At 44.8% G+C, this 12,602-nt stretch overlaps 1 protein-coding gene across 1 annotated transcript in view; it reads left to right on the forward strand.

Annotated features, from left to right (window-relative positions):
* The window catches only part of OBSCN (obscurin, cytoskeletal calmodulin and titin-interacting RhoGEF), a 227,076-nt gene that overhangs the window by 90,693 nt on the left and 123,781 nt on the right, over positions 1-12,602 (forward strand). The window contains 3 exon segments of the mRNA XM_058286343.2: positions 2,533-2,808; positions 6,632-6,907; positions 9,965-10,240. Of these exon segments, the coding sequence (XP_058142326.2) occupies positions 2,533-2,808; positions 6,632-6,907; positions 9,965-10,240 (828 nt within the window).

Consider the following 12,602-nt stretch of genomic DNA (forward strand, 5'->3'; position numbering starts at 1 on the left):
AACATTGCTACTAACTGTCTTCTATAGTTTACATTATGATTTACACTTGTACGACTTCCATAGTTGAATAGATTCTAATTCCCTAGTAAAAGTCTTTGTCTGGAAAATACGTCTCTTTCTTTTCCTCTATTTTAAGAAAACATCAGTCAAAGCTATACCATAGTTGATTATTCTCAACTCCAGATTACCTGACACGTCTTTTCCCTTGTTTTCTAGTATTTGTTCTTGTCTCTGGCATGCCTGTAATTATCGGTCGACTCTCAGACAGTGTTTGTGGAAGATGGTTGAACATGGGTGACTACCTTGCTCGTGAGAGAGGACTCACGGTTTCCTTTGCTGGGTCGAGAGTGGAGGGTCAGGACCTCAGTCCATGTGGGGACTTCACTGACTCGAGACTCCATTGCTGTTTGGAACAGGGTCATCGTCTCCGGTGGCTCCTCCTGGGCCCAGCCTCCCCATGATTCCTGAGGAGACGCGGGGTGTGAACTGGGGCTTTTCCCTGGGACCCTGAGCGCTTAAACTGTCCCCTCAGCACTGCAAGATACTGAACGTTCTGCTCTGCTCTGCTCTTCAGAGGGTTGTTCTAGGCTTCTCAACCTCCTGCCTCTGTCAGCTTCAGAGACCATCAGAAATCTTGAGGGAAAACTAGCTGCGTGTGGGGCTCCATTCTCCACCCTCCATCTCCTTCAGACCTTGGCTCTCAAGTCTCTAATTATTATTGCTCTTGCCCCTCCAAGATGTCCAAAGACCTCTGCTTTCTCTGTTTCTTTATAGCTGCCATTAAGTCTAGCCTTTTACTGGATTTTTCTTGTTTTATTTGCACCTCTTGAGCAGCATCAGGCTCCCAGAGGGGCCAGGAAGGTGTCCTGTGTCAGCTTACATCTCTGAGAGATTCTGCCCCCAAGGATTTTTTCTTCCTCACGTCCAGATTGCCTCAGTTGTTCTCCAGGCCACCTTCCTCACTCCCGTTACCCTGTTCCTGTGGGAGGGCCCTTGCCCAGGCTCTCATCTTCCATATAGTGTTTCTCTCTCAGCTTTCCTGAGGGAGGGCTCCTACGTATCATTCAGCACTGCACTTAAACATCTCTCCTTACTGAGGTCGCCCTGACCACTGAATCCAAAGCTGTTTCTCACTCCCGACTCGATAGCACATTCCCCTCTTTTATCTCATCAATCATTTCATGCATAGCATGAAACGATACCTTTGCCCATTTGTCTTTCTGACTAGAAGGTCAGCTCCCTGGGCAGACGCTGTGTCCCTCTTACCCACCGCAGCTCGCCCAGCGGTCATCACAGGCTTGGCATCCAGTCAGTCCCCCGTTCCTAGTGGAGAGAAGAAGGAATGAAAGGGTGATTAAGTGTTGTTTTGTTTGTTTTCTGCTCTGTACTCCTGTCTTTGGTGTACCTGTGATTTTCAATTGACTTTCAGACGTTGTATGTGAAAATTGAATATTGATGATGTTATCTTAGTTCAGAATGAGAATTTACCATTTCCTCTGCAGGGTAGATGGAGGAGAACTAAGCATGAAGGAGTGAATGAGTGAATGAATGAATGAGCACACACACAGCTGGGCCCCTCTGAGATCATGTTCTACTCTTAATTTGACGGAAAACATGCCATGAGAAAGATCGATAATGTCAAGTGTTGCTCAGGATGTGAAGCAGCTGGAGCTCTCACACATGGAAAAGTTGGCACATCCGTTTTAGAAAAGTTTGGCAAATGGACTGAAGCCAACACATGCCTAACCCCTGCCCCAGTGGTTCCTTGTGTGCACAAAATATATGCAAGGCAGTCAGGGCAGGTTTGTCATTGCATCATCCAAGTGGAAACAGCCCAAATGACATCAAAAAGAAGAGATGAAAGAAACTGTGGTGCATTCACACAGCGGAATCCTATACAACAATAGAAAGAAAAAAAAACTATTGGTACCTTCAGCAACATGGATACATCTTACAGATTGTAGATTGAGGGATTGAAATCATAACGTACAATTCCATTTGTGTGGAATAAAAGAGGAGGCAAAAGTAATTTATAGGTTAGAAAGGTGAGAATAGTGTGTGCTTTTCCAGGGAGGTTAGTAGTGATGGGGACAAAGAGATACTCCAATATGTGTGATATTTACATGGTGGTATGTAATTATTGCACTTTTCTACATGTAAGTTATCCCTTAAGAAAAAGTAGAATAAAATCTGTGGAGGACATACCATGTGCCCCATAATGGGATGTAATAGTGAATGAGACAGAGCCGAGCATCATGTGGCAAAGGCAATACACGAGCCAGTCTTGGTGCTGGAGCAGCTTCAGCCACCATCCTCGAGCCTTTAATCTTATGTCAGCACACCCGTAGATTATAGACTTGTAGCTGTGTAACAAGCGTCCTGGTGTTTGTGAACACAAGTCTAGCAGTGCACAGGGCACACAGCATCACTGCACTTCAGAAGAAAATTTACTAAATTCTGATGGTTTGTTTTCTGTGAAGTGCACTGGTACCTGGTTTGAGTCTCTGACCCCACGTGCCTCCCTGTCCCCAGAGCCCAAGGTGGTGTTTGCCAAGGAGCAGGCGGCACGCAGCGAGGTGCAGGCCCAGGCGGGGGCCAGCGCCACGCTGAGCTGCGAGGTGGCCCAGGCCCAGACGGAGGTGACGTGGTACAAGGACGGGAAGAAGCTGAGCGCGAGCCCGAGAGTGAGCGTGGAGGCCACGGGCTGTGAGCGGCGGCTGGTGGTGCAGCAGGCGGGCAAGGCGGACGCCGGGGAGTACAGCTGTGAGGCCGGGGGCCAGAAGGTGTCCTTCCGCCTGGACGTCACAGGTGGGTCCTGTGGTCCTCTTATCTTCTGAGAAGCATTAGTAGGTAGTGGCTGGTAGGAGCTGCCCCCTCGTGGCGTCTGGCCACACAAAGCTCTTTATATAACAACATCTGGCCTGTATAACTGCATGGTGAGTGACAGGTCATCGTCAAGTGCTTACGTCTTTTTAACTGTTCAAACTTCACAAAAATCCTATGAGGGGGGTTCTGCTTTTTCTTATTTTAAGATAAGACTCAGGGACGTTTCATATCTTCTCATGTGTTGCACAGATAGAACACATAAGGGTGAAGATTTGGAAGTAAAAGTCAGATCATTTTCTTTGTACTTAATGAGCTATGTTTTCAGTATTTATATTAACAGGTCTGTCAGTGACACAGGTTCTCAGTTTTTGGTTTGTACGATACCACCTTTATTTACCTTTCACATTTGAAAGCCTTTTTCTCTGGTTTCAAATTCCAGTTTAGGAACTGCTTCTTTTCAGTATTTTAAAAAACTGCCATGCTATTGTTACCTGGTTTCCATTATTTTCCTTTCATTTCCCCCCAACTTCCAGGCCTGTTATTGTTCATTTGATGGTCAAGCGTGCTTTTTCTCTGACTACTTTTAGATTTTCTCCTTGATTTTGGTTCTCAGCAGCTTTACCCTGATGTGCCTAGGTATGCTTTTCTTTGTATTCATCCTGTTTGGGGTTGCAGTGTCTTGAAACTGTGGGTTGATGTCTTTCATCAGTCTTGGTAGATTTTTGGCCAGCCTCTCTTCTGCCCATTCTTTTGCCTTTTCCAGGGCACCAGTTACATTCTATTACTGTTTCTCCCATGTCTTATATGTTCTTCCCTCCTTTTCTCCCTCTTTCTCCTTCCTTCCCTCCTTTCCTCCCTCTTTCTCTTTGACTCTTAATCCTTTTTTTCTCTGTCTGCTTGGTCTGGATATTTCTATTGACCTTTTTATCCAGTTTACTATTCCTCTGTTTTGCTGCATTATATTTACAGATCTAATGCTATCAGAGCCATCCATAGTATTTTAAATTACAACAGTTGTATTCTGAAGTTCTACGACATTCTTTTAAGGTTTAATAGTAAATAATTTGCTAGTGAAATTCTTCATCTTTGATCTATTATCTTTTCTTTCCCACTAAAATTAATTCATCAAGTCTATACTGTATTCTGATTAGTCTGTTGATCACCTGACACTGTCTTTTCTTTTGTTTTCTGATATTCACTCCTGTCTTGGGTATTCTGGAAATTTTGGTTGACTGTATGTGGAAATTGTGGAAGATAGGTGATGATTATCTTATTCTTGAGAGAGGGTTCATTATTTCCTTTACTGGGAAGATAAAGGATGACTAAGGAATATAATTTATTTATGGACTTTGCCAATTCAAAAGTACATTGCAGTTTTTTTTTTTTAAGCTTAGCAGCCTTTTTATTGGGTGGCCTTAGGCTCTTTTTTCCCCCTCTTTTCTCTCCACCCCTCCCCGCCCCTTTTTTGTACTCACTGTCTGCTGTCTGTGTCCATTCACTGTATGTTCTTTCCATGTCTGCTTCTTTTTCTCGTCTTTCTCTTTAGGAGGCACCGGGAACTGATCCTGTGGCCTCCAGTGTGGGACAGAGACACTCAATTGCTTGAGCCATCCCATCTTCCTGGTCTGCTGCATCTCTCATTGTATCTCCTCTGAGCCTCCTTTTGTTGTGTCATCTTGCTGCACCAGCTCTCCATGATGTGGGCTGCCAGCTCTCCATGGCACGGGCCAGCTTGCCTTCAAGAGAGACCCTGGAAATCAAACCCAGGGCCTCCCATATGGTAGATGCAAGCCCAGTGGCTTGGGCACATCTGCTTCCCCATTGCAGTTTTGATAAGGGTCATCTATCTTCAGCTCCCAACACTTCTCCCTTTTTCCTAGACACAGTCCCCCAAGGATTTCTACTGAAACTTGGGTATGGCTTGGAGCCTTTCCCACACATCTTTTTTTTAAGTTTTTCTTTTTTAAAATTTCTTTTCTTTTCCCACACATCTTGAATGTGAATCTTTGTCCCCTCAGTACTTCAAGATGCTGAAAAGTCTCCTTTTCTCTTCAGATATAGTCTTCTAAACTTCTTAGCCTCCTGCCCCATGCAGCTTCGGACCTCTTTGGATATCTCAAGGGGAAACCAGCTACCAGCTGAGTGCAAGGCTCAGCTCTCTGCCCTCCCTTCTCACTTGCATTTTTGGCTCCTCATGTCTCTATAAGCTTCATCTCTGTAGTCACACAAAATGCAATAGTTCCATTGTTGTCTCTTGTCCATAGCAGCCCCACACTTAACCGTGTTCCCACATTTTCTGTGTCTTGCCCCAAATCTAGAATCACAAAATCTCCCAGTGTGGACGCACGTCTCTGAGAGGTTCTCTCTGAGGGAGCTCTCTTCCTCACATCCAGACTGCCTCCATTGTTCTCCAGTGCCCACCATGCCATGGTTCCCACCTGGTTCTCTCAGAGAACCCCTGCCCCGGCTCTCCTCTCAGTTAGAAGGCTTTTCCCTCCGCTTTCCTCAGGGCTGCTCCATCTTCCATTCTGCACTCCACTTAAATCTCTCTCCTTACTGATGCCTGTCCCGACCATCGAATCTAAAGTAGCCTCTAGTTCCCTTGCTCCAGCAAAACACCTGCTTTGCCTCATCCCAGTGCTCGCTGGAGCAAGGCTCTATTATTTACGTGTGTTTGTTTTAAGCTTCACAAGAGCAGGGATGTCTCTTTCACTCACTGCTTTACCCTCAATGACCACCAGAGGGCCTGGCACACAAAACACCCTCCATTCACACTAGCTGAGTGAATGAGGGAATGAAAGAATCAGTGACCGTGCAGCTTGACCTTTGAGGTCATAAATGTATTCATTGTAGTTTAAAGGAACACATAAAGTTAGAAAGCTTGAGCATATCAAGTATTCGTAAGGATGACAAGCGACTATGGTTCTCACACACAAATCTGTTTGGCAAAATTTACTAAAACCAACTATGTGCTTGCCTTTTATCACAGTGATCCATGTGAGCACCAGAAATATATACGTGATGCTCACAGCAGCTTGACTCACACTGTCCACATATTGGAAAGAACCCAATTGCCCCTCAAGTGGAAAAGGAAAAATAAGTTGTGGTGTATCCTACAAAAGAATCCTATATAGCAGTAGAAGGGAACACACTCTTGTTCCACGCAACAACATGAATACATCTTATAGATAGTATGCTGAGTGAAAGAAATCAGTCATACAGGAGTACATAGAAAAACTCCATTCAGGTGGATGAAAGAACAGGCAAAAGTAATTTCTGGTGAAAAAGGTCAGAATACTGGTTACCTTTCAGGGAACATCAGAAGTGATTGACAAGGCAGAAATATTCAGATATGCTGGTAGTTATAGGGAGGTACATATAAGTAAAATTCATTGTGCTATACAATTAAAACTAGTGCGCTTTTCTATGTGCGAGTTACCCCTTGAAAAAAATTAGAATAAAATTTGTGGAGGACATACCATTTGCCTTGTATTGGGGATTCTGGCCTGCACAGAACATCACATGGCAAAATCAATAAACATGCTGTTCTTGGGGCTAGAAGAGCCTCAGCCACCATCCTTGCGTCTTTAGAGTTGGTCTTCGGTCAGCACATCTGCAGATTGTCCCCTTGCAGCTGCATAACAAGCATGCTGGTGTTTGTGAACACAAGTCTAATAGTCTACAGGGGCACATAACATCACTGGGTAAAGAAAAAGATGTACTGAATTGTGATTTTTTTTTGTCTGTGAACTGGGTGAGTATCATTCTAAATGTCTGACCTGGTTTGTCCCTCCCTGTCCCCCAGAGCCCAAGGTGGTGTTTGCCAAGGAGCAGGCGGCACGCAGCGAGGTGCAGGCCCAGGCGGGGGCCAGCGCCACGCTGAGCTGCGAGGTGGCCCAGGCCCAGACGGAGGTGACGTGGTACAAGGACGGGAAGAAGCTGAGCGCTAGCTCAAGAGTCCACGTGGAGGCCACAGGCCATGGGCGGCGGCTGGTGGTGCAGCAGGCGGGCAAGGCGGACGCCGGGGAGTACAGCTGCGAGGCCGGGGGCCAGAAGGTGTCCTTCCGCCTGGACGTCACAGGTGGGTTCTAGGTGATGGTACCTTAGTGTTGTCTGCTGTTGATGATGGGACTGGCTCATCACCCTGACAGTCTTTGGTGGCTTCTTTCCATGAGACTTCATCTCTGACAACTCCAGTTACCCAGGCTCCCATTTCCCTGCTCATGGCTTGGACCCAGGGAGGCTGGATGGGAAGGGCACACTGGAGGAAGGGGTCATTCTTAGACTACTGGAGAGGGTTGCCATGCGGAATTGCTGAGTCTCGTGTTCCCAGCACCTGTCCTGAAGTCCCCTTATATAGTTTGTTGTTCAGGACTCTGGTTCCACGTGGGCCTTGGGGTCTAAGGTAGACCAGTTGCCTCTCACCTAGATCCGTGGATTTCCTCCTGTTGTGGGGTCTGGCCACTCCCACATGCCCTCACCCAGCAACACATGGGGCTCTCACTCACAAGAGAAGTCTGAATTTCACTTAGAGGGTAGGGAGACCTTGAACCCCCAGTCATACTGGAAATTAATTAAGACTAGTCCTTGAATTATCAAATTTTTGTTTGCTCTGGGACCTTGTTCCCTACTTTCACATGGAATACAACTTTTCTTTGCAACCATGTATAGAAAATCTAGATCCTGGCTGTGTTATCATATCTGTGTAAAGTAAATAAAGGACAGAGGATTAGTAGCGGTTGCTCTCATTAGATTGGGATCTCTTTTGGAGCAAATCTCATTTTCCCTTTGTACTCAGAACATTCTATGTGAGAATTCCCATTGCAGTTTGATTTATACATTTGGAAATCGTAAGGAATGAGTACCTTATACAATCTTGCCTCTTTCTTAACGGGGAATTACTACAGTGTTACTCACTTACTGGTAAAGCAATAGTTATTTCATAGCTTCCTGATGGTTAGTGTGTGTCTGTTTCTCCCTGGCTGGTTTATAGAGAAACCTTGAACTAATTTTATATTCCATTTTTAAAGGTAATCACTAGGCTCCACCCCTTAACAGTTTGGTATTGTATCCGTATATAAAGCTTTTTATAGATTAAAGCTTTGTAGAGATTAAAATTTTCTGTATGTACCATTTTGAACTATTCTTATAGGAGAACATTGTAAATAATTTTATGCAAAAAAATTAAAAGTTTTGACAAATTGCACGAGTTCCTAGAAGGTATATCAAAAAGAAATAGACAATACCCAGAGGAACAGACCAGTTTACAAACATAATATCTGTTTTGGAATTCATAAATAATATCAAACTGCTACACTGTTGGAATACTGATGCAGTTTAACATCATAAGTGCAGAAAATGTGTTTGATAGAATTTACCCTCCATCCCTGATAAAAATTGTTTAATGAACTAGAAATGACAGGGCATTTTCTTGATCTGATACAGGGCAGTGCAAAAAACATTGTACTCAAAGTGAAAATTTGAAAGCTTTCCCTCAGAGTTGGAACACAACAAGGACACCTACTGTACTCATCTATCCAAAATTGTGTAGCACAGGAAGAAGGAAATGAAATAAGGTGTCATCCACAGAGGATATGATTACAAATACAGAAAATCCAAAAGATAAATTATTCTAGTTAGTGAGAGTTGAGCAAGATTGCTCAATAAGGAAATCAATGTAAAAAGTTCACTTCTCTAACTACGTGCTAGCAATAAACAATTGCAAAATGAAATTTTAAAATATTTACAATAACATCAAAAGTACCACATTTGTTATTCTGAGACTAATACAAAATGTTTAAGGACCTGGGCGGGGGTGGGGGGGGGGATTATGAAATATTTTGTATTACGGTAAAGAAGATCTAAATACAGAGATACTCATGGAAGTCCCAAAGACCTTCATTCCCAAAGTCCAAAAAGATGTTTTCTCTTGGAAGAGGCTTATGTTAAAACTGACAAACTGATTCTGAGGGTCAAGTATAGGCAAGCCACCCTTGAAGAAAAAAGTGAGGATATTTGCTCTACCAGATATCAAGACTTATTAAAAAGCTAGGTAATTAAGAGAGCCGGTTATCAATGGAAGGAGCTAAACAGACAAATGGAATAGAAGTGAACTTAGAAAGACCTGCACATAAATTGGCCCTCCTTTTGTTTTACCATATGGTGCCTGTGCAAGGACCTTGTGACATGTGACAAAAGTAAAATTGAACCTCTACCTCATACTACACGTAAAAACCAACTCCAGCCGGTTCAAGACCTCAGTATGTTAGGTAAAACCAAAAATACCTTCTCAGATAACATAGATTAGTTAATGATATTAGGGGAAGGAAATTATGCATGAAATGCACCAACCACAAAGAACAAGATTGACATATTTGACATTAAAACTAAGACATTTGCTTCATCAGAAGACGCTGTAAGAGAGCGAAAAGGCCAGGCACAAAGGTGGAGAACATTTTTACAACAGTACACATCCATGTCAAAGCTCTTAGCATTCAAATTATGTAAAGAGCTCCTTAAGAATCAACAAGAAAAAGCCTGCACTATTAAAAAATGTGCAAACTTGAAAAGTGAGACCATGTTGGAAGGAACAGAAATGCCCAATAAACTTTGGAAAAGGTGCTCCAGTGTAATTGTGTCAGGAAAAGGTAAATTAAAGCAACGGGGAGGTACATGCGTACCCGATGGCCAGAGGGTACAACAGTTGACCAAGCTGTGGGTCGTCAAGGACCTGAAGCTGCAGGAACTCTCATGCACAGGTGGTGAGAATGATCTGGACATTTTGGAAAACACTCGGATGTCATCTGGCAAGGCTGAACACTTGCTTGTAGGTGACCCTACAGTTCCTCTCCTAGAGTAGCGTGTACACACAAGATGTCTTACAAAAACATCCTCATCTGGACCCTCCCGTCTCCCGTCAGCCTAGGACGTATGCATCGATTGTGTTAAGCTGTTGCTCAGAAAGGGGGTGGGCTCAATCCGTCCACAGAGCTGGTGGCAGAGCCTACAGAAGCTTCCAGTTCTCCTGCCTCCCTCTCTGGGCCTTCTTTCCACAGTGCTGCTTTCCCGACTTAGATGATGTTTAATCCCGTGTGTCCCTCCCTGCCTCTGACCTAGTGTCTCCTGCCCTGTCCCCCAGAGCCCAAGGTGGTGTTTGCCAAGGAGCAGGCGGCACGCAGCGAGGTGCAGGCCCAGGCGGGGGCCAGCGCCACGCTGAGCTGCGAGGTGGCCCAGGCCCAGACGGAGGTGACGTGGTACAAGGATGGGAAGAAGCTGAGCGCGAGCCCGAGGGTGCGCACGGAGGCCACGGGCTGCGGGCGGCGGCTGGTGGTGCAGCAGGCGGGCAAGGCGGACGCCGGGGAGTACAGCTGCGAGGCCGGGGGCCAGAAGGTGTCCTTCCGCCTGGACGTCACAGGTGGGTCCCAGGTTTGGGGGAGAGGGCAAGAGGACCTGAAGACCATGTGGGGTTTTTCGGCAGGGTTTGACCATGGCCCCTTGTGTTGGGGGCTGTGTGGGGGCCTCTGTGGTGGGCTCTGCACCCAGAGCTCTGCCTACTACCCGAGGTTCGGGGTTCTGTGGGTGCTCGGGACACAGCCCCTGCCCAGGACTTCCCTGGTACAGGCACACCTCAGAGATTCTGCACGTTTGTTTCAGACCACAGCAATAAGTGAGTATCACAATAAAGCAAGTCATACATTTTTTTTGGTTTCCCAGTGCATATAAAAGTAATGCTTACACGATATCATAGTCTATTAAGTGTGCAATAGCATTATGTCTAAAGAAACCAATGTTTGTATCTTATTTAAAAATACATACTGCTAAAAAAAAATGCTAACGGTTATCTGAGCCTTCGCAAGTCGTCATCTCTTTGGTGGTGGAAGGCCTTGCCTGAAGTTGATGGTTGCTAACTGACCAGGGCGGTGGTTGCTGAAGGTTGGGGTGGCTGTGGCAGTTTCAGGAAATAAGACACCTTTCATGAAAGATTATTCTGCAGCATGCAATGCTGTTTGATAAGCATTTTACCCACAGTAGAATTTCTTTAAAAATTGGAGTCCCTCTTCTCAAACCAAGCCACTGCTTTATCATCTAAGTCCATGTAATCTTCTAAATCCTCTGTTGCCATTTCAACAATGTTCACAGCATCTTCACTCAAGAAACCACTTTTTTTTTTTGCTCATCCATAACAAGCATCTCTTCATCCATTCACGTTTTATCCTGAGATTGCGGCAGCTCAGTCACATCTACAGGCTCCTCTTCTCAGTCGGATTCTCTTGCTATTCCCACCCCATCTGCAGCTTCTTCTTCCACTTAAGTCCTGAACCCCTCAAAGCCACCCATGAGGGTTGAAGTCGGCCTCTTCCACACTCCTGTGAACGTTGAAATTTTGACCTCCTCCCATGAATTGAAAGTGGCAAACCCTTTCCAGAAGGTTTTCCATTTACGTTGCCTAGATCCATCAGAGGAATCACTATGGCAGCTATAGCCTTATGACACGTTTTCTTAAATAGTAAGACTTGAAAGATGAAACGACTCCTTGATCCATGTGCTAAAGAGTGGATGTTGTGTTAGCAGCCGTGAAAACAACTTTTGTCCTGTGTATCTCCCTCAGAGCTCTTGGGCAGTCAGGTGCATTGTCAGTGAGCAGTAATATTTTCAAAAGATTATTTTTCTTCTAAGCAGTGGATTTCAAAAATGGGCTTAAAATTTTCAGTAAACCGTGTTGTAAACAGATGTTGCTGTCACACTGTGTTGTTCCATTTATAAAGCACCGGCAAAGTGGATTTAGCAGAGTTCTTAAAGGCCCTAGGATTTTCAGATGGTGAATGAGCACTGGCTTCGACTTAAAGGCATCGGCTGCCTTAGCCACTAACAAGAGTGTCAGCCAGTCCTGTGATGCTTTGAAGCCAGGCATCTTTTCCCAATAGAAGGCTGTTTCATCTGCGTTGAAATCTGCATCAATTGCTCTAGCTAGAGCACCTGGATAACTTGCTGCAGCTTCTACATCAGCACTTGCCGCTTCACCTTGCACTTCGATGTTATGGAAGACAGTATCTTTCCTTACACCTCATGAACCAACCTCTGCTAGCTTCAGACTTTTCTTCTGCAGCTTTCTTCCTCTCTCAGCCTTCAAAAAATTGAAGAGAGTTAGAGCCTTGCTCTGGATAAGCCTTTGGCCTAAGGGAATGTGGTAGCTGGCTTGATCTTCTCTTCAGACCGCTGAAACTTTCTATCAGCCAAAAGCCTATTTTGCTTTCTTATTATTTGTGTGTTCACTGGAGTAGCACTTTTAATTTCCTTCTAAAACTTTTCCTTTGCATTCACAACTTGGCTAACTGGTGCAAGAGGCCTAGCTTTGGGCCCCTCTCGACTTGTGACATGTCTTCCTCACTAAGCTTAATCATTTCTAGCTTTTGACTTAAAACGAGAGATGGTAATTCTTCTTTTCACCTGGACTCAGAGGCCATGGTAGGGTTATTAATTGGCCTAATTTCAATATTACTGTGTCTCAGGGAGTAGGGAGGCCGGGAGAGAGAGGTGGGGGGCAGTCAGAACATACAGAACATTTATTGATCGTTTGCCCTCTTATATGGGTACGTTTGTGGCACCCCAAAACAAGGACAATAGTAACATCAAAGATCACTGGTAACAGGTGATGAGAATCCGTATAGCAATAATGAAAAAGTTTGAAACGTTGCAAGAATTACCAAACAGTGGCACAGAGACATGAAGTGAGCATGGGCTGTTGGGTTTGGTTTGTGAACAATGCCAGTTTTCAT

Source organism: Dasypus novemcinctus, chromosome 2 (genome assembly GCF_030445035.2).
Source record: "Dasypus novemcinctus isolate mDasNov1 chromosome 2, mDasNov1.1.hap2, whole genome shotgun sequence".
In the NCBI taxonomy this organism is placed as follows: Eukaryota; Metazoa; Chordata; class Mammalia; order Cingulata; family Dasypodidae; genus Dasypus; species Dasypus novemcinctus.